Source organism: Anomaloglossus baeobatrachus, chromosome 7 (genome assembly GCF_048569485.1).
Source record: "Anomaloglossus baeobatrachus isolate aAnoBae1 chromosome 7, aAnoBae1.hap1, whole genome shotgun sequence".
NCBI classification, from domain to species: Eukaryota; Metazoa; Chordata; class Amphibia; order Anura; family Aromobatidae; genus Anomaloglossus; species Anomaloglossus baeobatrachus.
In genome coordinates this window covers 259,776,191-259,802,154 of record NC_134359.1, presented here as the reverse complement: position 1 = coordinate 259,802,154, position 25,964 = coordinate 259,776,191, and the positions used below count along the sequence as shown (strand labels likewise).

General features: G+C 46.5%; 1 protein-coding gene across 3 annotated transcripts in view; it reads left to right on the top strand.

Moving 5' to 3' along the window:
• The window catches only part of CHLSN (cholesin), a 420,909-nt gene that overhangs the window by 382,148 nt on the left and 12,797 nt on the right, over positions 1 to 25,964 (top strand). For all 3 annotated transcript variants that reach the window (XM_075318080.1, XM_075318079.1, XM_075318081.1), the window contains exon 5: positions 23,998 to 24,079. In XM_075318080.1, coding sequence (XP_075174195.1) covers positions 23,998 to 24,079 — 82 coding nt within the window. The remainder of the gene's footprint in view (positions 1 to 23,997; positions 24,080 to 25,964) is intronic.

Genomic DNA, 25,964 nt, shown 5'->3' with positions numbered 1-25,964 from the left:
TCCAATATTGGACAACCCATGCTTAATCACTTCAATGCCCCTTGAATAATAAAAGCAATCTTTACTAACCACCTGTAGTGGCGCTGTTCCTGGGAAGTCGGCACTGATATTCTCAGTAAGTAGATTGACATTGTGTCACAGGTGTGTCACGCTTGACTGGCAGTCCTGTGGTGTCCGGCTGTAGAAGATCACAGCATTTCGTTACACAGGCCTCTTCTTGACGTTCCCTTTTTTCCCTGCTTGAGGTTAATCCCTTTCTCTTTAGGACCCTGAGGATTTCTTCACCTTTCAGATGTTAATCATCAGAACTTCTCTTTTTGTCTTTAAATACCCTCTCCCCCTTACTCTGTTCTGGTGATGGGTCTAATACCCTTAACAAGTCTTTAGTGCAAGCAGTTGGCTAGTACTCATCTGGAGAAACTTTGTTGTTGCAGTTCCTCTCCATGAGTCATCTGGAGATAAGTTCTTTGTTCACTTTCCCCTGTGTGTTATTCCCTGTATCTTCTTTAGTACTTTGTGGGGTTGACTAAGTGCTCATCCCATCCGTTCTCTACCTAGGGCTTATTTCAGGATCAGGCATTCTGCTCGGCGCATAGTTGCAGAACCTACCTAGAGTAGTGAGGGAAGCCAGGGGCCGGCGGCAGCTTTAGTCAGGCATCACACTCTCCCCCTTCCCTAGACACAAGGTATCCCTTACCTTCCCTTTCGCCATTTGTGTGACGCCCTCGACTAGCCAGGTAGTCACAGGTAGGCCCTTACACAAACACCTCCCCCCCTTAATAAGGTGACAGCAGCCAACCTACAAAAACCTTGTCACCTCCCTCCCTGAGGCAGGAGAACGTGAGAGATTAGCGTTGACAGTGAAGTGGAGTGGAGTTCAAGTGCAGACCTGTGCCCAGGGCTGCTATAGTCTAACACCAGGTGTCTGGGTTGGAGCCCAGTCACCTCTGGCAAGGAGGCAGACGGTGGTGGCCGCCTGCAGGAGCTGGGATTACAGCCAGTGGAACCGTAAGGACCGGGGACGGGTGGTGGCCTGCCGGTACCGACCCGGGGAACCAATTGGAAACCAGAGCACCAGGAGGAGTACTCAGACCCAGTACGAGGCCCAGAAACAACCGGGCCGAGTCAAATCAACTGATTACGGACTGGACTTTAGGCCTTTTCCCACCTAAGACCCGACTGAAGACAACAGCCCAACCATAGGGGTAGAAAGCCACCGCCCAGGCATCGAGACCCGACGGGACAGCGTCTGCGGGCAAAGGGGCTCTACCGGCACACACCAGGCTGGGGAGCGGACTACCACTATCAGGCATAGGAGTCATCATTTCTACAAAAGTGAGGTGCAGGAGAAAGGCAGAAACCACCAACCTGAAAAGGGGAAAAGCGCAGCCGGCTGCGGGCATTGTCCACCATCTTGTTTAGTTTACCAGAGACTCCAGCGTGTTTGTATAGTGAGTACAACAGTGCCTTCGGGCCGTGCACCGCGCCGCACCGCACCGACACGCCAGTACGCATCCAATCCCCCACCTCAGCACCTCCCTCTGGCCCCCGGGACCATCATCCCACTACCCACGGAGGGGTCAACACCAAGCTGCGCAACACTGTCCCTGGGAGCCTAGTCAACGGCAGCAGTGGTGTCCATCCATTCACCACAACCCATGGGTGGCGTCACGAACTCAAATCCGCTACAAACAACTGCGGCTCCGGCCGTGGACCTCCCCACCGAAGTCCCTACGTGTAGCGCCAACCCCCCTTTCAGAGCGACGTGACCCCCGGGTCCGTGAGGAACTCAAGCCACCCACCGACGAGCACGGATCCGAGTGGCTCGGCAGCCGGCCGAGCCCCGGGGCGGTACATTTGTTTGGTACTTAACCCGTCCCTAGCGTGACAAATTGTTGTGTCAAGGGACTGCAGCAGCCAATCATGGCTGCTGATCGGCTGCAGCTCTTAAGTTCCTAAGTAATAGTAAAAGTGTTAACATAAAACAATGTCACTTAATCCACTGTCAAAAGCAGCACCAACATTGAAGGAACAGCCCTGCTACAGGAGATGATTTGTGTTTTCCAAATGTTTGTAGCCAATTAATCAATTGTGCCATAAAATGTTTGCTCCCAAATCTTCCCACTGGCAGCTCAAATTTTTGACACACATTTTGTGATATTTTAGTGGAATCTAAAAAGTCACTAAAAGGGTAAAAGACCAATAAAGGTAGATTGGAGCACTGCTGGGTTGAAGCTTGAATATGAGGGTTAATTCTATTGGTAGGGATTAGTGATGAGCGGGCACTATCATGCTCAAGTGCTTGATACTCGTAACTAGTGATGACTAAGCACTACCATGCTCGGTACTCGTAACTAATGATGAGCAAGCAATTTTCTGGAAAACATTCTAGTTTCCCATTGACTTCCTTTATACTCAGGTACTTGAGTAGCGCCCGTCCAACTGCTGAGCGGGCACTACCATGCTCGGGTGCTCAGTACTCATAACTAGAGACGAGTGGGCACTACCATGCTCAGGTGCTCAGTACTCGTAGCTATTGATAAGTGGGCACTACCATGCTCAGGTGCTCAGTACTCGTAACTACTGATGAGCGGGCACTACCATGCTCAGGTTCTCAGTACTCATAACTAGTGATGAGCGGGCACTACCATGCTCAGTACTCGTAACTAGTGATGAGTGGGCACTACCATGCTCAGGTGCTCAGTACTCGTAACTAGTGATGAGCGGGCACTACCATGCTCAGGTGCTCAGTACTCATAGCTAGTGATGAGTGGGCACTACCATGCTCAGGTGCTCAGTACTCGTAACTAGTGATGAGTGAGCACTACCATGCTCAGGTGCTCAGTACTCATAGCTAGTGATGAGTGGGCACTACCATGCTCAGGTGCTCAGTACTCGTAACTAGTGATGAGCGGGCACTACCATGCTCAGGTGCTCAGTACTAGTAACTAGTGATGAGTGAGCACTACCATGCTCTGGTGATGAGTGCTCAAAAGCAGCAGTCAAATGCTTGGACCGGCGCGACTTAAGTACCGAGTATAATAGAAGTTAATACGGAATCGCAAGCATTTTTCTAGAAGATTTTCCAGTAAAATGCTTGAGTCCCCCATTGACTTCCATTATACTCAGGCACTTGAGCCCATCAAGCATCCGACTGCTCGTTACTAGTACTGAGCACTTGAGCTTAGTAGCCCTCGCTCATCACTAGTAGGCATGCAATCACTGGTCGGGAAACAACTTGCTGTAGCATGAAGTCTTCCTGACCGCTTTTTAAAGCCCAATTTTTTTTCACAGAGAGGTTTTCTATCCCCCACCCCCCCCTTTATATATCTAACTAGCTGTACTACCCGGCTTCGCCCGGGTTAATAACTGCTGTTAACAAAATAGAATGTATTAACAAAAATGTATTCTGCACACAAACACCATAAAACAAATAGAAATGTAATTATTAAATTGTTTCACATGGTGAGATGTGTGCTGAGGGTGGTATATGTGTTCAAGCACGTGGTAGTGTGTGGCGCATTGTGTGTGTGTTCATATCCCCGAGTGTGGTGAGTATCCCATGTCGGGGCCCCACCTTAGCAGGTGTACGTTATATACTCTTTGGCGCCTTCGCTCTCATTCTTTAAGTCCTCCTTGTTCACATCTGGCAGCTGTCAATTTGCCCCCAACACTTTTCATTTCACTTTTTCCCCATTATGTAGGTGGGGGCAAAATTGATTGGTAAATTGGAACGCGTGGGGTTAAAATTTCGCCTTACAACATAGCACCCGGCGCTGCCCGGGATAGTAACTGTCTCTCTTTTTCTCTCCCATTCTCTGTCTGTCTCCCCCTCTGTATATATCTTTCTGTCTCTCTTTCTCTTTGTCTGTCTGTCTCTTTCCCTGTCTGTCTCTGACTGTCTGTCTCTTTCTCCGTCTGTCTCAATCTCTTTCCCTGTCTGTCTCTTTCCCTGTCTGTCACTTTCCCTGTCTGTCTCTTTCCCTGTCTGTCTCTTTCCCTGTCTGTCTCTTTCCCTGTCTGTCTCTTTCCCTGTCTGTCTCTTTCCCTGTCTGTCTCTTTCCCTGTCTGTCTCTTTCCCTGTCTGTCTCTTTCCCTGTCTGTCTCTTTCCCTGTGTCTGTCTCTTTGTCTGTCTCTTTACCTGTCTCTGAATGTGTGTGTGTATGTATGGATGTCCGGGATTGGCATCTGCACCGTCGCAGCTACAGCCACAAAATTTTGCACACTCACACGTCTGGACCCCGAGAGCGTCATAGGCTATGTTTTAAGGGGAAATTTTAACCCTGTATTTTACAGTTATTCGCCAAAAACTTGCCTCCATTAAAGCGAATGGAGCTGGGAGCCACAGTGCAGCCAGAACTTTAGAAGAATGCGCAGCCACGCCCTTATATGGAATGTTGGCGTGTCACAATGTAGCCAGGAAAAGCCACAGACAGGGAAAGAGGCAGACACAGACAGGGTAAGAAACAGACATAGACAGGGTAACAGACAGACACAAAGAGACAGACATGGAAAGAGAGGGAAAGAGACAGACAGGGTAAGAGACAGGCAAAGACAGGTAAAGAGACAGACACAGGGATAGAGATAGAGGGAAAGAGACAGACAGGGAAAGAGAGGGAAAGAGACAGACAAGGAAAGTGACAGCGATAGATAGACAGGGAAAGAGATAGATAGACAGGGAAAGAGATTGAGACAGACGGAGACAGAGACAGTCAGAGACAGAGAGAGAAAGAGACAGACAGACAAAGAGAGAGAGAGAGAGAGAGACAGAGAGATATATACAGAGGGGGAGACAGAGAATGGGAGAGAAACAGAGAGACAGTTACTATCCCGGGCGTTAATACATTCTATTTATACATTCTATCCTGGAAATGTTAATACATTTTATTTTCTTAACAACAGTTATTAACCCGGGTGAAGCCAGGTAGTACAGAGATATATATATATATATATATATATATATATATATATATATATATATATATATATATATATATTAAAATCAGTGGTTCCAATTGGTTCCAATGTTGGTCACCACTGCAATTACTGATTGGCTGCATTGACCATATATCGACCAGGCCAGAAGAGAAGGAGTGAAGTCTGGTGGCAGACCCGGCCCGCAGTATGTACGTGCATCACTTGGGTAGCACATTGACAAAGTGGTTAGCGCTGTGGTCCTGGGTTCGATTCCCACCAAGGACGACATGGGCAAGGAGTTTGTATGTTCTCCCCGTGTTTGTGTGGGTTTCCTCCAGGTTCTCCGGTTTCTTCCCACACTCCTTAGAAATACTGATAGGGAATTTAGATTGTGAGCCCCATTAGGGACAGTGATGATGATGCCTGTAAACCGCTGTGGAATTAATAGCGCTATAAAAGTGAATAAAATAAATATAAAAAAAATTGAGTAGATGTGGAGGAGATAAGTTCCCTTTTTTTTTTTTGGTGTGATGTCTCCAGGAACTTATCCAGACAAACAGAGGCATACTTCCTTACTACTGTACGTCCTTTTCTTTAATTCCCGTGTTTTTCCTTCCTTTGGTCTGTACGTACTATTTCAAGTTAGTTATTTGCTCGGAGCTGGTAAGGTCACAATCCGCTGAGTCCTCCTCCCACTCGTGTACTTCTATAATCCACTTTTAGCAGAGTACTTGAGCAGCAGAGTAAACAGCCCCTACAGCTGCTTCTACACAGGACCCTCCATGTGGAGCAAATGTTTCCCGTACTTCTCACCCTTGGTTTACCACCCCCTTCATTGTGTTTACTGCCTCATCGGGCGTCACAGCTTGTTCCGCTCTTATCCAGTACACACTGTACGGTCTATCTGTTTATTTGTCTTTGTGTGTCTTCTTTAAATTTAGGATTGTGCATTGAGAAATTGCACAGATAGCTGTTCGCCATTGTACTGCTGTTGTCAGAATCTTCTAAGTTATGGGAATGTGTGATCTGATAATAATCTAGGGGTTCCTGTTATTTCTGAAGTCCCATTTCTAACAACCTGTACTCTGCGAATGCATTGCCGTCTTCGGTTTCTGTGTTCTCCAACGGCACCCCACTGCAGCCGGGACATAGATAGAGTACAAAGGGGTTATCAGTACCCAATTGTGAGGTCCAGTGGTAGAAACCTCCACCAAACACCTCCACCCCTTTACAGTGCTCCGTTCCTCCTTCACTTCAAATTAGTCTTCAAGGCAGCGGTCCATTTAACCCTTTCAGGATGCAGTTATTTTATGTATTCAGGATAAAACAATTTTTGAAATCTATTTTAAAAGCCATTGTTTTGTCAATTTTTAGCCATTTTTTTTCACATAGTTATATAAGGACTAGTATATTTTGCGGTACAACTCATATCTTTTAATCAACCATTTCTGGGTGTCTATTGTTTGTTGAAAAGCTTTTGTCTGTGGTTCTTAAGGAGTTAAACTGCAGGGATCACGTCACAATGTCACGCGAGACATGGGAACGCGAACTGTGGCACTGCTGGAATGTTGCTGGTATGGGAGGTGAGTATTGTCGTTATAAGTTTACCTGGAGGAAGCATGTGGTATCAGAAGGGGTGGTCCTAAAAGTGGACAACCCTTTTAAACTTGCAGGACCTCAGCCTGCTCCCTGTTCCAGTAGACACTCATTATTGTACCGCTTCTGCATTCTGTTCCTGCCAAATATTTCACATTTTGACTCATCAATCCTGAGCACCTGCTGCCATTTTTTCACTCCACTGTTCCACCTCTGGCCAAATATCTCAGAACAATAGATAGGTGGTAGTGTAGCACCCCTGAGGTACCAGGTGCCAGAAATGTAACCTAGGATGCACCTAGGACCGGCACCCGCAGATTCAGGTACCACCACAGAAAAGTAAACAAGGCAAGTTAAACAACAACACTGGTGTAGACTGTTTCCTTGACGGCGTGCACTCACATAGACTGTGCCCCACTACAACCCCCATCATCCACTGCTGGGGCCTGTCCCTGCTTGCGGAGGTCTCTAACCATCCAGGCTACATCACTCCATCAGCCCCAGCAGAAACCTGCAGCGGCTGCCCCAAATAACCTGGCCGCACACCGCAAGTGGCGTAGTCGACAAAAACTCTTTTTATTTTATTTTATTTTATTTTATTTACAACCCTTTTTATTTACTCCAAAAGACACCGCCAGGGTCACGGAACCGGACCCCGCCACGGCTGACGTCCCAGGACTAGTCTGGCCCGGTTCTGAGTCCCCCGGCCCTGGGGCGGGCGGGTTAGTAGCTGGTCCCACTGGTTGCTGCCAGTTCTAAGCTGATGTAGTTGAAAAATACTGGAAGACAAGGAGCGCAAAAATAGGGTCTCATCAGATGATACGGACTACGATGAAGCACCTCACCTTGTAAGGTTGTATGAGTCACAACCAACTGTAGAAAGCCTGTATACCATGGCTGCTGCAGCTCCTCATGGAAATAAAGGCGACTGTTAGATAGAAAAGGATATATGCCGCACTGCCAAGAGGGAATGATGATCTAGATTATTACTTAAATGATTTTATTTCAGTGCATTTCGGAGAGAAACCCCTTTCCTTCTTCAGGAATAATCGCACATACGAGGGGCTGCTGATATGTTTTTGGCTTTACCCAGAAAGAAACAAGATAGGATGATGAAACTTTACATTTATTCCACATACTCTCCACTGATGACAACACACTTCTTACATCGGTATTCCAAGTTCTGTAAGCCTAGCAAAAAGAAGGATTTCGGTTGTGCCTCAAACCAGGCATCCATAGCAGCCATGGCATCAGAAACGGTGTGAAATTTGGTACCCTTGAGGTGTTTCTTCAGGTTTGGAAACAGATGATAGTCGGAGAGATTTGGTGAATAAGGTGGGTGGTCAACCAGCTGGACGCCCAGCTCTGTGAGTTGTGCCGTGGTCACTTGTGCAGTGTGAGCAGAGACGGTCTTGCAGGAACAAGATTCCTTTGGACAGCTTGCCGCACCTTTTGGCCTTCAGAGCTGCCTTCAATTGGTCCAAAAATTAAATATAATATCTTGCATTGTTGGTGGAACCCTTTTAAAGGTAGTCCACTAGCAGCATTCCCTCCTTATCACAGAACTCAGACGCCATCACCTTAGTAGCTGATTTTTGCACCCTGAACTTCTTTGAACGAGGTCATGAGGAGAACCACTGTGCCTCCACTCTTTTGACTGCTCCTTGTTTTCAGGGTCATCCAAATAAATCCCGGTCTCATCCATAGTGACCAGTCGATCCAGAAAGTTCTTATCAGTCCAGAAACGCTGACAAATGGACTGGGAAGTTTTCACTCGCATGCTTCTCTGATCTGTTGTCAGACATTTGGGGACCCTCTTTGCAGATAGCTTCCTCATGTCCAAATGTTCATGGATAATGACACAAACATGTTCAATGGAAGTCCCCATGATGTCTGCTATTGCTTTAGTTGAAATTTATGGATTCTGCAGTATGAGGTTGTGCACAGCATCGATGGTCACCGGAACAACAACCACTCTCGGGCGTCCAGGAAGTTCCTCATCATTGGTGCTGAAGTGGCCCGTTTTAAATTTGGCAACCCAGTTCATAACTGTGGAATATGAAGGGCATTGATCCCCCCAATGTCTGCGAAATATCATCATGAATATCCTTCATGGACTTTCCTTGCAAAAATAAGAGTTTTATTACTCCTCTGCTCTTAGTTGCTGTGAATATCGCATTAGACTTTGTGTGCGTAGAACACTGTTGCCATAAGCAACATATAAAATTTTGAAAACTTATTGGACACATAAGGCTTTCATGTGATGTAACATTCGTTACCATAGAAACAAAAAAAAAATCACAAAGCCAAAGACTTATCAGCAGCCCCTCGTAATATGTGATTTACCCTGAAGAAGCAGAGGGGTTTGTCTCCTAAACGTGTTGAAATAAAATCAGTGAAGTTCCGGATGCCTTACAAAAGTATTCGGCCCCTTGAATTTTTCAACCTTTTTTCACATTTCAGGCTTCAAACATAAAGATTAAAATATTAATGTTATGGTGGAGAATCAACAACAAGTGAACACAATTGTGAAGTTGAACAAAATTTTTTGCTTTTTTTAAACTTTTTAAAAAAATAAAAAACTGAAAATTGGGGCGTGCAATATTATTCGGCCCCTTTAAGTTAATACTTTGTAGTGCCACCTTTTGCTGCGATTACAGCTGCAGGCGCTTGGGGTATGTGTCTATCAGTTTTGCACATCGAGAGACTGAAATTCTTGCCCATTTTTCCTTTACAAACAGCTGGAGCTGAGTGAGGTTGGGTGGAGAGCGTTTGTGAACAGCAGTTTTCAGCTCTTTCCACAGATTCTCGATTGGGTTCAGGTCTGGACTGTGACTTGGCCATCCTAACACCTGGATACATTTATTTGTGAACCATTCCATTGTAGATTTTGCTTTATGTGTGGGATCATTATCTTGTTGGAAGACAAATCTCCATCTAGTCTCAGGTCTTTTGCAGACTCCAACAGGTTTTCTTCAAGAATAGTCTTGCATTTGGCTCCATCCATCTTCCCATTAATTTTAACCATCTTCCCTGTCCCTGCTGAAGAAAAGCAGGCCCAAACCATGATATTGCCACCACCATGTTTGACAGTGGGGAGGGTGTGTTTAGGTTGATGAGCTGTGTTGCATTTACGCCAAACATATCGTTTGGCATTGTTCCCAAATAGTTTGATTTTGGTTTCATCTGACCAGAGCACCTTCTTCCACATGTTTGGTGTCTCCCAGGTGGCTTGTGGCAAACTGTAACTGACACTTTTTATGGATATCTTTGAGAAATGGCTTTCTTCTTGCCACTCTTCCATAAAGGCCAGATTTGTGCAGTGTACGACTGATTGTTGTCCTATGGACCGACTCTCCCACCTCAGCTGTAGATCTCTGCAGTTCATCCAGAGTGATCATGGGCCTCTTGGCTGCATCTCTGATCAGTCTTCTCCTTGTTTGAGATGAAAGTTTTGAGGGACAGCCAAGTCTTGGTAGATTTTAAGTGGTATGATACTCTTTCCATTTTAATATGATCGCTTGCACAGTGCTCCTTGGGATGTTTAAAGTTTTGTAAATCATTTTGTAACCAAATCCGTCTTTAAACTTCTCCACAACAGTATCACGGACCTGCCTGTTGTGTTCCTTGGTCTTCATGATGCTCTCTGCGTTTTAGGGGTACTTTGCACGTTGCGACATCGCTACTGCGATATCGTCGGGGTCAAATCGAAAGTGACGCACATCCGGCATCGGTAACGACGTCGCAACGTGTAAAGCCTAGATGCACCGATAAACGATCGCAAAAGCGTCGTAAATCGGTGATCTGTGTTGCGTCGGACATTTCCATAATGACGCACCAATAGAAGATACAATGTTGTTCCTCGTTCCTGCGGCAGCACACATCGCTGTGTGTGAAGCCGCAGGAGCGAGGAACATCTCCTACCTGCCTCCACCGGCAATGCGGAAGGAAGGAGGTGGGCGGGATGTTTACGTCCCGCTCATCTGCGCCCCTCCACTTCTATTGGCCTCCTGCTGTGTGATGTCGCTGTGACGCCGCACGACCCGCCCCCTTAGGAAGGAGGCGGGTCGCCGGCCAGCGCGACGTCGCAGGGCAGGTATGTGCGTGTGAAGCTGCCGTAGCGATAATGTTCGCTACAGCAGTTATCACGAGATATCACATCTGCGACGGGGGCGGGGACTATCACGCTCGGCATCGCTAGCATCGGCTAGCAATGTCACAACGTGCAAAGTACCCCTTAAACAGAACACTGAGACTATCACAGAGCAGGGGGCATTATACGGAGACTTGATTACACACAGGTGGATTATATTTATCATCATCAGTCATTTAGGACAACATTGGATCATTCAGAGATCCTCAATGATCTTCTGGAGTGAGTTTGCGGCACTGAAAGTAAAGGGGATGAATAATATTGCACTTTTCAGTTATTTATTTTTTTAAAAAAGTTTAAAAGAAGCAATACATTTTGTTGAACTTCACAATTGTGTCCCACTTGTTGTTGATTCTTCACCATAACATTAAAATTTTTATCTTTATGTTTGAAGCCTGAAATGTGGGAAAAGGTTGAAAAATTCAAGGGGGCCGATTACTTTCGCAAGGCACTGTATGTGTCTGTGTGTAAAATTGGGGTTTTAAATCTAGGACATGTCTATTCTTTCTGCAACTTTTCACAATGCATTTGACCCTTTGGAAAGCACATTCTTATTTTGCGTCAACCTCTAATGTCTGATTACGCCTGGCACAGTCTTGTTTTGTTTCTGCGCTAATTTGTTGAGTAACAACAGGGAGAGTCCTTGCACATTCCTGATCACATTCTTGGCTTTTGCTTGATATCTGGAGAGGCTTGTAATCCTATCCCTGGAGATGACATTTAATCAAACTGTTCTCTAAAATGTCATTCTGATTTTTTTTTCTTTCCAAGCAGTTTAACAAAACTGTATTGAGGAGAATGGTTGACAGCAACAGGATGCGAAATTAATCTACGACTCATGTCTCATCCGGCGATGAAAAAAGGAGAAAAAGGGATTTGTGCCCTAAACTCCACAGGTGTCTCCACTCATCTGCGAAACAGATCTTCCTTTCACGCGCCATACAATGTAATATTTTTGGTATAAAACTGGCCATTTCTGACTTTTGTGGAGAACGTATATGAGATATTACCCTCACGGGGCAGAAATACTTGAGTCCGTTCTGGTCACCACTGGATCTTCTCATTGTCAAGCATTAAGGTTTTCCTCCAAGGCCGATGACCTTCGTTTGGTTCTTGGCCACTCTCCAGATTCTAATGTTAGCTCGTGGAGACAAACTGACCACATCGGCCCCAGCTGTGTTAATAGGAGACTACAAGAAGCTAGAATGAGATCATAAAATCTGGACCCAAGAGGCAAAATGTGTAAAGTTGAATGAAGATTTAGGAACGATGGGAAATTTGCTTCCTTGTGTGTAGTAATTTTGCAGACTGAGATCTTTGTTGTACTGGATGGTTGTATAGCCATAATGAAAGGGGTAACCACCTTTTTCCAGATTCTTCTTACACTGCTGTTATGCTCACAGAGCGAGCAGGAGGTTTAGCGGACCGACTGGGCCACAGCACACAGAAAACCCAGGTGGGCTTGACTGCGGAACCACACCTGATTTTCACCAGCGCCTCTAATGGTGGGATGTTACGCTGTAGGTGCGAGACTGGGTGCTACTCGGGTAGACTGGTTCTGTGACGGTTGGCCCCAGAGGTACAGAAGCGACAGACTCCGGTGATCAAGGTTTCGTCTGGGATGAATACGGCATCAGCAGCTGGTAAAGATACTTTGCGGCAGCGGGCATTGTGGTTGGCGGCCGGCGTGGCAGCTTGTAGCAGCAGCGGCAGACTTGGAATAACAGCCGCAGTGTATCATCAGAATTCTAAAACACAAATATAAATTAGCAGCAGCAGTGGCGGAGACAGCAGCAGCAGTGCTAAGAACCTGAAAACTAGCAATGTATCTGATTCGTTCCCCAGGCACCTCCTTTATGGGAAAGGTGCCTTAAGTACCTGCAACCTCTCAGCTGACCTGAGAGGCACTTCGGGTTAGGGTACATTGACCCTTTAAGAAAGTGGTGTGGCCGCATGCGCACTCTTTGGGCAGAACCAGGAAGCCTGTGAGGTGCACACAGTCTCTGAGAGGCAGCAGCATGGACTCTGGACAGACCAGCCACCACAGGACATCCAGGCAGGTAAGGAAGCGATGTCTCCGCTGAGGGAGGGGTGCAGGACATCATGGGGACGCTGGTATGGATATATAGACATTACAACTGCAATCACATGCAGGAACATACCACCATTTATAAATCCTATCAATATTATAGGGCCAAATTCTAGGATAAAGTCCAGAAATAAATATGGCCAACGCCCTTGCAGAGAAAATAACTTTGCAGGAAGTAGAGGGATTAAACCCCAGAGGAGTGGAGTAAAGTTATTTTCCCTGATGACGCCTCCTTCCAATTGTTTGGGACATCTAGATTGTCTGGAGAACAAAATGTGAGTGCTGCATGAGTCCTGGGTCTGCCAATAGTAAAGCATCCTTAGGCCATTTGTATTTGGTGGCTTCTCATCCATAGAAAGGTCTCACTCCCAATTTTGCCTAAGAAAAGTACTATGAATAAAATATTGGGAACTAGACATACTAGACCATCAGTACCATCCCAACGATCCAGGAGCAATTTGAGCAAGATGGAGACCATATCACAAGGCAAAAGTGATAACTAAGTGGCTCGGTGGGCAAAATATAAATATTTTAGGTCCATGGCCAGGAATCTCCCCAGATCCTAACCCTTTTCAACCTGTAGTCAATCCTGAAAAAGTGGGTGGAGAAACAAAAACACAAAAATTGTGATAAACTCCAAGCACTGATTAGTCAAGAATGGGACATCAGTCAGGATTTGGTCCAGAAGCTGATACCCACCTTCAGGGCACATTGCAAGCATTCTTGCAAAATAATGGTCAGCCTTGTAAATATTGAGTCTTTTTGTAAACTCAATGTATTTTTCAATAGGTGTAAAAACGTATGAAATGCTGATAATTCTGCTTTAGTAAACAGAAACACCCGACTAAAAGATCAAAAAACACTGAAGCTGCAAACTGTGAAACCAAAACTTGTCGGTCTAAAAAATTTTGGCCACGACTGTACACATCAAATAAGTACTGACTTCTAGTCCGAAATCACTAATCTTAGCAGATGATGGATTTCTTTTAAATTATTTTAAGGAATAAGAGGTTTTCTCCTGGCAAACCTTCCAAACAAGTCATACTTGTTCAGGCTTTTTCAAATTCTACTCTCAGGAACTTGAACAATTAACATGCTGAGGCCTTTAGAGTTTGAGCTGTGGCTCTTGAGTTCTTTGTAGTTTTTCTGAGCGTTGTGCCTTCAGGGTAAATTTGCTGGGTTGTACACTGCTGGGAAGATTAACAAGTGTATTTTTTCCGCTTGACGTGGAGCAGCAATTGCTTTTCTAAGATCATTGCTTACGTCTTTTGTCCTTGACATTGTGTTACCGCATACCTGAATGCTTCAGAGCAGTAAACTACTAAAACTTCTGCTTTTATAGTGTCACAGTGTCACACTAGTGCGTACAGACACTCCTCGTGCAGCTAAACACAAGGGGAATGGTATAGAAGGAAGGCCCTAGCGATATGGAGAGGGGACACCTCCTTCAACGCACCCGAATCTTTACTCCCCTCTCCCTAATATACAGTACAGACCAAAAGTTTGGACACACCTTCTCATTCAAAGAGTTTTCTTTATTTTCATGACTCTGAAAATTGTGATTCACATTCATGGCATCAAAACTATGTAGTAACACATGTGGAATGAAATACTTAACAAAAAAGTGTGAAACAACTGAAAATATGTCTTATATTCTAGGTTCTTCAAAGTAGCCACCTTTTGCTTTGATTACTGCTTTGCACACTCTTGGCATTCTCTTGATGAGCTTCAAGAGGTAGTCGCCGGAAATGGTTTTCACTTCACAGGTGTGCCCGTCAGGTTTGAAAAGTGGGATTTCTTGCCTTATAAATGGGGTTGGGACCATCAGTTGTGTTGTGCAGAAGTCTGGTGGATACACAGCTGATAGTCCTACTGAATAGACTGTTAGAATTTGTATTATGGCAAGTAAAAAGCAGCTAAGTAAAGACAAACGAGTGGCCATCATTACTTTAAGAAATGAAGGTCTGTCAGTTCGAAAAATTGGGAAAACTTTGAAAGTGTCCCCAAGTGCAGTGGCAAAAACCATCAAACGCTACAAAGAAACTGGCTCACATGAGGACCGCCCCAGGAACGGAAGACCAAGAGTCACCTCTGCTGCGGAGGATAAGTTTATCTGAGTCACCAGCCTCAGAAATCTCAGGTTAACAGCAGCTCAGATTACAGACCAGGTCAATGCCACACAGAGTTCTAGAACAACTGTTAAGAGGAGACTTTGTGCAGCAGGCCTTCATCTTAAAATGGCTGCTAGGAAACCACTGCTAAGGACAGGCAACAAGCAGAAGAGACTTGTTTGGGCTAAAGAACACAAGGAATGGACATTAGACCAGTGGAAATCTGTGCTTTGGTCTGATGGGTCCAAATTTGAGATCTTTGGATCCAACCACCGTGTCTTTGTGCAACGCAGAAAAGGTGAATGGATGGACTCCACATGGCTGGTTCCCACTGTAAAGCATGGAGGAGGAGGTGTGATGGTGTGGGGGTGCTTTGCTGGTGACACTGTTGGGGATTTATTCAAAATTGAAGGCATACTGAACCAGCATGCCTACCACAGCATCTTGCAGCGGCGTGCTATTCCATCCGGTTTGCATTTTAGTTTGACCATCATTTATTTTTAAACAGGACAATTACCTCAAACACACCTCCAGGCTGTGTAAGGGATATTTGACTAAGAAGGAGAGTGATGCGGTGCTACACCAGATGACCTGGCCTCCACAGTCACCAGACCTGAACCCAATCAAGATGGTTTGGGGTGAGCTGGACCGCAGAGTGAAGGCAAAAGGGCCAACAAGTGCTGAGCATCTCTGGGAACTCCTTCAAGACTGTTGGAAGACCATTTCCGGCGACTACCTCTTGAAGCTCATCAAGAGAATGCCAAGAGTGTGCAAAGCAGTAATCAAAGCAAAAGGTGGCTACTTTGAAGAACCTAGAATATAAGACATATTTCCAGTTGTTTCACACTTTTTTGTTAGTATTTCATTCCACATGTGTTAATTCATAGTTTTGATGCCTTCAATGTCTACAATTTTGAGAGTCATGAAAATAAAGAAAACTCTTTGAATGAGGTGTTTCCAAACTTTTGGTCTGTACTGTACCTATACAGGTTCTTCCCCCATTGCTGTCACGTGCCTAGGCCCTTGCTTGCCCTGAAGTCACCCTGGCTAGTGAAAAGGCGAGCGAGAACAGTAGTCTCACCCCTGTAATAATACAACACAAGGTAAGGGAGACAGACAGAGTGAAAATAGACACAAAAAGGAAAACACTCCAAGCTCCTCAAATGCAGCTAAACACCACAGCTACAATAGTCACAACTCTTCAGCTTCTTCCAGAGGCAGGCTCCTTCCAAAGTGGTCAGCATAGAATGAGAATCTATAACCGGCATCAAATGGTAAGATGCAAGACTTTTTATAGCGAATGTGAGTGGTCACGAAAGAGCTGCACCTGAGATTAAGGCTGCAAAGGACAGCCAGATAGAAAAGAGTCCTTACCTCCTACAGCAATAAATGAAAGTAGAGTCACTCAAATACAACTTGTAGACCTGCGTATAATAAGGCTTTGTGATCTTCTGGTCCCAGACTCAAAAGAGGTGTCCCCAGACAGGGACACACTCATGACCTATAGTGGTGGTCATACCAAAATGTCCCATGATGGGAAGTAGCATACACCTTTTAAGCAACTCTAATGTCCCAAAGGAAGGTAAGGAGTTGCTCCACCTAAATAGTAATAACCACAGCGTGAGATTTGGTAATGCCATAACTTGCCTGAAGCAAAGCAGCTTTGCCCCTTCTGCACAGTACCAATTCCTGTTGGAGATAACCACAGCCTAGAAGCCAATCTACTTAGGTAATAACTGTGCACAATATCCCCCCTTCCCCCACCATCTATACTAAACACACACTTTCCTGTATACATTCTTCTCCATCTCGGGCATATGGAAGTGTTACATGGTGCACCTGAAGCTCATGACATCTCGCACGCTCCATTTCCACTTTATGGAGAAGGAGCTGTTTGCTATAGATGCAGTCTGGAAGTCATAAAGGAGACACATGTTCTGCTCTCAGTCAGGCTCTTCGGATACAGCCGGGCTTTGTATAGCCACTTTTCCAGACAATTTGACACAGTTTAAAAGCTTTCCTTGGCAAAGTGCTTGAAAAAAGGGAAACTGAGGAAGGCTTACTTTCAAAGCCATTGATGTTCACAGACCTGTCTCTATTACTACCCTGAAGCTCCAAAAGATTTGCCATTGTGTATGCGTTCGGGAAGAAAGGGTTCCAGGATGTGGAACTAAAAAGGGGCTGATATATCTGACGATTCGTATAGTTATAGAAATATCAAACCTAATGTTGTATCCAATCCACAGGAGACAGCTGAAATCAGCCAACAATGCCACCAGGCACTGCCTAAGCCAGTCTGGTCATTTCGACTGAATAAAATATCAATTTTTGTATATTTCCAATTCCTGGTCCCTTGATTCTTGTATTGCCATAGCTTAATTTACAGAACTAATTTTAGTGAACCCTAGTAAATAATAATAATCTGTTCAGGATCTCTGTAAGACAGGGGTGTCAAACTCATTTTCACAAAGGGCCACCTCAGCACTATGGCTGCCTTCAAAGAGTCTCTTGTAATTGTAAGGGGTCGTGCAGATCTCCGTGCAACACAGTGCAAGCATGGACTGCAATGTACAAACTGGGCAAGGGCTATACGAAAAATGTCCATGGGTAGAAATGCTAAACTAGAAATGTCCCTGGGTAGTAAGGCTAAGTGAAAGCTGTCCCCGGATAGAAGGGCTGTAGAAGAGCTGTCCCTGGGCAGTAGTATTGCTGTACGAGAGCTGTCCCTGGCTAGTAGAACTAAGAGAGTTGTCCATGGGTAGTAGAGCTAAGAGAGTTGTCCCTTGGTAAAAGGGCCATACGAGAGCTGTCTCTAGGTAGAGGACTATATGAGAGCTGTCCCTGGGTAGTAGGGCTATACAAGGGCTTTCTCTTGGAAAAAGGGCTATACGAGAGCTGTCCCTGCGTAGAAGAGCTATACGAGAGCTGTCCCTGGTTAGTAGGGCTATACGAGAGCTGTCCCTGTATAGTTGGGCTATAAGAGAGCTGTCTCTGGGTAGTTGAGCTATACGAGAGCTGTCCCTGGGTAAAATGGCTATACAAGAGCTGTCCCTGGGTACTTGGGCTATACAAGAGCTGTCTCTGGGTGGAAGGGCTATATGAGAGCTGTCCCTGGGTAGAAGGGCTATGTGAGAGCTGTCTCTAGGTAGAAGGGCTATGTAAGAGCTGTCCCTAGGTAGAAGGGCTGTACAAGAGCTGTCCCTGAGTATAAAGACTATATTAGAAGGGCTATACGAGAGCTGTCTCTAGGTAGAGGACTATATGAGAACTGTTTCTGGGTAGAAGAGCTATACGAGAGCTGTCTCTGGGTAGTAGGGCTGTACAAGAGCTGTCCCTGGGTAGAAGGGCTATGCAAGAGCTGTCCCTAGGTAGGAGGTCTGTACGAGCGCTCTCCCTAGGTAGAAGGGCTATACGGGAGCTGTCCTTGAGTAGTAGGGCTATACGAGAGCTGTCCTTGAGTAATAGGGCTATACGAGAGCTGTCCCTGCGTAGAAGGGCTGCACAATAGCTGTTCCTGTGTAGTAGGGCTATGCGAGAGTTGTCCCTGAGTAGTAGGGCTGTACAACACCTGTCCCTCAGTAGAAGGGCTTTATGAGAACTGTCCCTGGGTAGAAGGGCTATACAACAGCTGTCCCTGGATAGATGCATCCCCCCAAACTCCCAAAATCCCACTGTAGGCATCCCCCAGCATTGTACACTCCAACAAAATCCCACCACAGGTGTCCCCAGAATCCCACATCCTCTAAAATCTCATCAAAAGACCCCCCCATTGCACAGACGCCAAAGCCCACCATAGGCATCATAGACAGGGATGGGATTCAAATTTTTAACAACAGGTTCTCTGTAAACCCCGCCTATTTGAAAACCACACCCATTTTGTTAGCCACACCCATTTTCACGCAGTTTCCGCAACCAAAAAAAAAACCCAAGTAATTTAAAGTAAAATCTCCTTCCCCTCCTATACCATCCCTCTCCTGTCCAGTACCAGTTGCTCCAGTCATATTGTATTAAATGGTTTTTCTACAGTTTTTAAAAATTGTTTACTAAAGGAGCCCTGCTAAAATTGGAATGGGCGACCGTCCTCATACAGATCTCATCCCTTGTGGCCTCTTTCCCCTGCAGATCCCATCCCATCATGGCCTCTTTCCCCTGCAGATCCCATCACGTCTTGGCCTCTTTCCCCTGCAGATCCCATCCCATTATGGCCTCTTTCCCCTGCAGATCCCATCCCGTCATGGCCTCTTTCCCCTGCAGATCCCATTCCATTATGTCCTCTTTCCCCTGCAGATCCCATCCCATTATGGCCTCTTTCCCCTGCAGATCCCATCCCATCATGGCCTCTTTCCCCTGCAGATCCCATCCCATTATGGCCTCTTTCCCCTGCAGATCCCATCCCATCATGGCCTCTTTCCCCTGCAGATCTCATCCCATTATGGCCTCTTTCCCCTGCAGATCCCCATCCCATCATGGCCTCTTTCCCCTGCAGATCTCATCCCATCATGGCCTCTTTCCCCTGCAGATCCCATCCCATTATGGCCTCTTTCCCCTGCAGATCCCATCCCATTATGGCCTCTTTCCCCTGCAGATCCCATCCCATTATGGCCTCTTTCCCCTGCAGATCCCATCCCGTCATGGCCTCTTTCCCCCTGCAGATCCCATCCCATTATGACCTCTTTCTCCTGCAGATCCCATCCCATCATGGCCTCTTTCCCCTGCAGATCCCATCCCATTATGGCCTCTTTCCCCTGCAGATCCCATCCCATTATGGCCTCTTTCCCCTGCAGATCCCATCCCATTATGGCCTCTTTCCCCAGCAGATCCCATCCCATCATGGCCTCTTTCCCCTGCAGATACCATCCCATTATGGCCTCTTTCCCCTGCAGATCCCATCCCATTATGGCCTCTTTCCCCTGCAGATCCCATCCCATCATGGCCTCTTTCCCCTGCAGATCCCATCCCATTATGGCCTCTTTCCCCTGCAGATCCCATCCCATCATGGCCTCTTTCCCCTGCAGATCCCATCGCATTATGGCCTCTTTCCCCTGCAGATCCCATCCCATCATGGCCTCTTTCCCCTGCAGATCCCATCCCATTATGGCCTCTTTCCCCTGCAGATCCCATCCCATTATGGCCTCTTTCCCCTGCAGATCCCATCCCATTATGGCCTCTTTCCCCTGCAGATCCCATCCCATCATGGCCTTTTTCCCCTGCAGATCCCATCCCATTATGGCCTTTTTCCCCTGCAGATCCCATCCCATCATGGCCTCTTTCCCCAGCAGATCCCATCCCATTATGGCCTCTTTCCCCTGCAGATCCCATCCCATTATGGCCTCTTTCCCCAGCAGATCCCATCCCATCATGGCCTCTTTCCCCTGCAGATACCATCCCATTATGGCCTCTTTCCCCTGCAGATCCCATCCCATTATGGCCTCTTTCCCCTGCAGATCCCATCCCATCATGGCCTCTTTCCCCTGCAGATCCCATCCCATTATGGCCTCTTTCCCCTGCAGATCCCATCCCATCATGGCCTCTTTCCCCTGCAGATCCCATCGCATTATGGCCTCTTTCCCCTGCAGATCCCATCCCATCATGGCCTCTTTCCCCTGCAGATCCCATCCCATCATGGCCTCTTTCCCCTGCAGATCCCATCCCATCATGGCCTCTTTCCCCTGCAGATCCCATCCCATTATGGCCTCTTTCCCCTGCAGATCCCATCCCATCATGGCCTTTTTCCCCTGCAGATCCCATCCCATCATGGCCTCTTTCCCCTGCAGATCCCATCCCATCATGGCCTCTTTCCCCTGCAGATCCCATCGCATCATGGCCTCTTTCCCCTGCAGATCCCATCCCATGTGCTCCTTTTCCCCTGCAGATCCTGTCCCATATGGCTCCTTTTCCCATATAGCTCCCATCTTATGTGGCCCCTCTCCCCATATAGCGCTCCCATCTTATGTGGCCTCGCCACATATAGCTGCCATCTTATGCGGCTCCTCTCCCTGCATCTTCGGCCTACTGAGCGCTTACCTGCTGCAAGGACCTGCAGCTTCTCCTCTGTCTTCCGTCCTCCTCCGCGGCTCGTCTCTACACGCTGACAGACGGCAGGAGGAGAAGCTTCCTCCCCACGCTGCCGTGACCTCTGTAGCGTCAGCGCATCGCTGCGCGCCGGGTCAGGGAGCAGACAGGCTCCACTGTACCTGAAAGTGCGGCGCGGAGGTACGGGGATTCATTTGTGTCAGTGTCTTAAAGAGACATTAACACAAATGAATACAGGGAACCGGATCGCCGCAGCTGTTTTTTGCTGGTTCTGGGAACCGGCTGCTATTTTAAAACCGGTTCTCCAGAACCGGACAGAACCGGTTGAATCCCACCCCTGATCATAGACCCCCTAAAACATCACACTCCCATAAGATCCCACCACAAAAGTCCTGCTAGAATTGTATACCCCCAAACCCCACTACAGACATCCCTACAGCATTGCACACATACCCTTCAAATCCCAACACAGGTATCCCCACAGCATTATAGGCCATTAAAATCCCACCAGAGGAATCCCCCCCAGCATTGTACACCCCACAAAACCCACCAAGGCATCCTCCTGTATTATAACTCCCCAAATCCTACCACAGGCATCCCTCAGCATTACAGACCCCCTAAACCCCACCACAGGCATACCCACAGCAGTATAGACCCCTCCAAAATCCCTCTCTTTTGCTTTTTTTCACTTGCAGTTTCTTGATGCAGTGAATGAGGGTTAAAGATGGGGAGTGTGCGTCACATTTCTCCTGTGTCTCAGCTACTCTGTTGAATGGTGCGTTGCGTTCCAGACTGGAAGTTACAATATGTTGCGGAAATGACATCACACCTACCAGGAGCCCATTCATTCTGGCATCTACCGTTTGTACTGCACATGGCAGCCTCTTAAGTGCATGCGCAGTGCAAACTGGCGGAAAATTTTTAAAAAATCACAGACGGTGCTGTTTTATGCTGGATGCTATGGACTGTTACTATGAAATCAAGGTGTGCTGAGCTGTCAGTTTGGTGAACGACAGCTCAATTGTCCTATCTGGTACTGGGATGTGCTGAGCTGTTGGTGTGCTGAGTGACAGTTCCATTGTCCAATATGATTCTGCAAGGTGCTTGGTTATTTAGGTGTTCCCAGTGATTGCCCAGCTACTTAGCTGAGCAGTTTCTCCCAGAGATCTGCCAGCTGTAGCATTTTGTTCAAGCTTTGCGGTTTGGCCTGTATTCCTGTGCATCATTGATTAAGCTATTGCTGCCTGACCTTGGACCTTGTTCTGACCATCCGTTTGTTTAGTTTTACCTTTGCTCTTATCTGCTATCCTCCAGGTATTTTAAGGGTACCGTCTCACTAAACGACGTACCAGCGATTCCGACCACGATACGACCTGGTCAGGATCGCTGGTACGTCGCTACAGGGTCGCTAGTGAGCTGTCAAACAGTCAGATTTTCCCAACGACGCAGCAATGATATGGCGGTCGCTGGGACCCTGTCACATAGCACGATTCAAAACTTTATTAGTAACATAGGCGTGCATCTATATTGCCTTTTCCGCGCCCCCTCTGCTCCGATTGTTGGTTGTAACTGCGTTGTGACTGGGCGGCTTTGCCTTTAGAGAAGGCAACATAATAGCGCTTCCATCCTTGTCCATCCTACAGTCCCGATGCAGAATGGACTGTATTACGATCTGCTGCTACACGTGGTCCGGGACAAGTGAATTCAGCCCTCTGAAATGTACTGCGATCTACAAGCAAGAACAGAGGATGGAAGCGGCCAATCCGAACGCAGCAGCAATCACCAATCGGAACAGAGAGGGTGCGGAAAACAATGAAGATGCACGCCTACGTGAGTCGTGAACAAGGTCATTGGGTAAGATGTCAAACACCCCGATGTGTGCAGCACATTGGGAGCCTGACGACCAAAAAATGAACCAGAACAGTGTGTAACGATCAGCGATTTCACAGCAGGGGCCAAGTCACTTCTTAGGCTGCTTTCACACTACGTTTTTTTAACATCCGTCATGAACGTTTTTTAATGCAAAAACTGATCCAGTGCAAATGCGTTTTCATTTCAATGCATTTGCAATGGACTCGCGTCAACATGCGTTCACCTGCGTTTGCGTGTGTAATAGTGAGGATCCAGCGAGTTGCGTTTTTTAACATTTTTCAAAAACGCTACTTGTAGCGTTTTTGAGCTGCGTCTAAATACTGCAAATTGCTGGATCCTGACTATATTGCATGCAAACGTATGTGAACGCTGGCATGCTGATAGACAGGATCCTGCTTGCTCTACTGAGCATGCCCAGAAACCAGCCTCGGGTGATCAGTCCCTCTCTCCCCCTCCCTCTCTGTCTCTCTCCACCTCCTCCCTCTCTGTCTCTCCCCGCCTCCCTCTCCCCTCTCTGTCTCTCTCCCCCTCCCTCTCTGCCTCCCCTCTCTTTGTCCCCTGCCTGAGAGCTGCGGACACTCGTAACCAAGATAAATATCGGGTAACCAAGCAAAGCGCTTCTCTTAGTTACCCGATGTTTACGTTGGTTACGTGTGCAGGGAGCCTGGCACCTAGCACCTGCGGATGCTCGTAAACAACGTAAATATCAGGTATCCAAGCAAGTTACCCGATGTTTACCTTGGTTACGAGCCTCTGCAGCTGTCAGAAGCCGGCTCCCAGTCTATCACGTTCAGTTCCAATGACTCCCGATCACATGACTCCAATGCCCGCCCATAAACCTAAAGTGACAGGATCCTGCAAAATAACACATGCGTTTACATGCTTTTTATTTGCTGTAAAAGCAGGATCCGCTTTTACAGCAAAAAAAGTTCATAACGCATGTTAAAAAAAACGTAGTGTGAAAGCAGCCTTAGTGTCACACACACACACAAAACATGTGACTCAGCAGAAGTACCCCTAACTTTGGACCATGACTTAACTACACCTTTATTTATCCCCTTAATCCTTAACATGCTCTCCAGGTATCTGATCCCGAAACGCTCGACTACTTTGTATCATGACTTGTCGTTAGTGACTAGCATTACACTATCGTAATAAAATGTACTTGGCAACTCTATTACTATAATATATATTTTACCATTAACTTGTTTTGCTTTTATTTCAGTTGGTCCAAAAAAAACCCAGATTGGAAGTTTCAAAAGATAAGGCAAACCTGGCTCCTCATGAACATGTATGATCTAGAGAAGGTATGTGGCTTCATCTTATGATGTTTATCCTGCATTTGTAAACGTATGTTGGTGTAATTATAACTATTTTTTTCACTTCAGCTCCATATTAAAAGTTATTTTTCCAAACCTAATTTTTAGAGAAATGCTTTTAATAATGCAGGTTGACGTAAATGGGGAGTGTTCACTGTTAGGCTAGGTTCGCACACTGCGTCTTTTTGACGCTGCGTTTTTGTGCGTTTTTGGCCGCTAAAAACGCACAAAAACGCACCTGCGTCGAAAAAACGCATCAAAAAACGCATGCGTTTTTGCCGCGATTTGGTGCGTTTTTGGCTGCGTTTTGCTGCGTTTTTGATCTCTGTGTTTTGCTGCGTTTTTCAAATGCATTGCATGGGCGGAAAACGCAGAAAAACGCAGGAAAGAACTGACATGTCCATTTTTTTTTTTTTAACTCAAAAACGCAGTTAAAAAAAACAGATGTGTGCAGACAGCAAAAATGAAAACTCATAGACTTTGCTGGGGAAGCAAAGTCCTGCAGTTTTGAGGCCAAAAACGCACCCGAAAAACGCGCAAAAACGCCACGAAAAACGCACTGTGCGCACATAGCCTTACATAGCTGTTTTTACTCTTTGCTGTTAATACAGTTCCAATATGACCTTAAGCTTAAAGGGATTGTCCACTACTAGGACAACCCCTTCTGATTCCACATGTTTCCCCCTGGTAAAATTAATAAAGCCTATACTCACGTCCCGTACCCGGCACCGTTCCAGCGGTGCCATGATCTGCATTCCCGAGACTGACATGAGGTTGTAATGTCATGTGAGCCTTGTGTCCAATCAGCGCTGGCTTTCTTCTCCCCGCCTTTGAACCAAACGAGTTAGTCAACAGGAAGTGAGTGCTATGGCTGTGGCGCACTTCCTGTTGATTGCTCCTGCATGTCACTTTTTTTCCGCAGGTAGCTGCGGGATTTCACTCCATTGACTGTAATGTACTCGTGAAATCCCGCAGGGAATAATGCAGGTTGCAAATTCTGTGCGGTTCATTGTGTTTTGCTGCGTTATTCCCTGCGGTATTTTGCGTTTTCAGTCCATAATGTTCATCACTGCCTGCGTTTTGCAAGGAAGTGATGTCATTATCACAGGAAGAGGAAGCGGAGCTGAGAGTAAACACACACATATCACACACAGACATATAGAATACAAATAAAAAAAAAAACGCGGGCTCCGCCGTATTTTTACCATCCAGCCAAGGTAAACACACAGCGGTGGCCCGGTATTCTCAGGCTGGGGAGGGCGAGGGCCAGGGTTAATGCCCCCCCCTCCCGCAGCCGAGAATATCAGCCCGCAGCTGCCCCGGGACTTTCGCATCCATTATGCGACAGTCCCAGAGTGTCCCCGGATCTTCCAGATTGCCGTGATGCGGTGGCAATCCAGGTAATAAGGAGTTAAATGGCAGTGGATCGCCGCCATTTAAGTCCAGGCTTAATCATGGCAGCGTCTATGAGACAGCTTTCATGATTAACCCGTAAGTAAAGTGAATAAACACACACCGAAAAATCCTTTATTTTAAATAAAAAAGCAAAAAAGCCCCTTTCCTAACCCCTCCCAACACACAGCTCCAGCGTAATCCATGCAGGTCCCACGATGCTTGCATCCAGCCGCGTCTGACACACTGTACTGAATGCAGCCTCGCAACTAGACAACAGAGGTAATTTCAGGTCATTTCTCACGGTCAGTGATATGAACACAGTACCGACCATGAGAACTGCAGTGTCCTCACAGGGACTCTATCTATTGATTATCTATCCCTCTATATATCTATCTAACTATCTATCTGTCTGTCTATCTATCCCTCTATCTATTTATCTATCCATTATCTATCTATCTATCCATTATCTATCTATCCA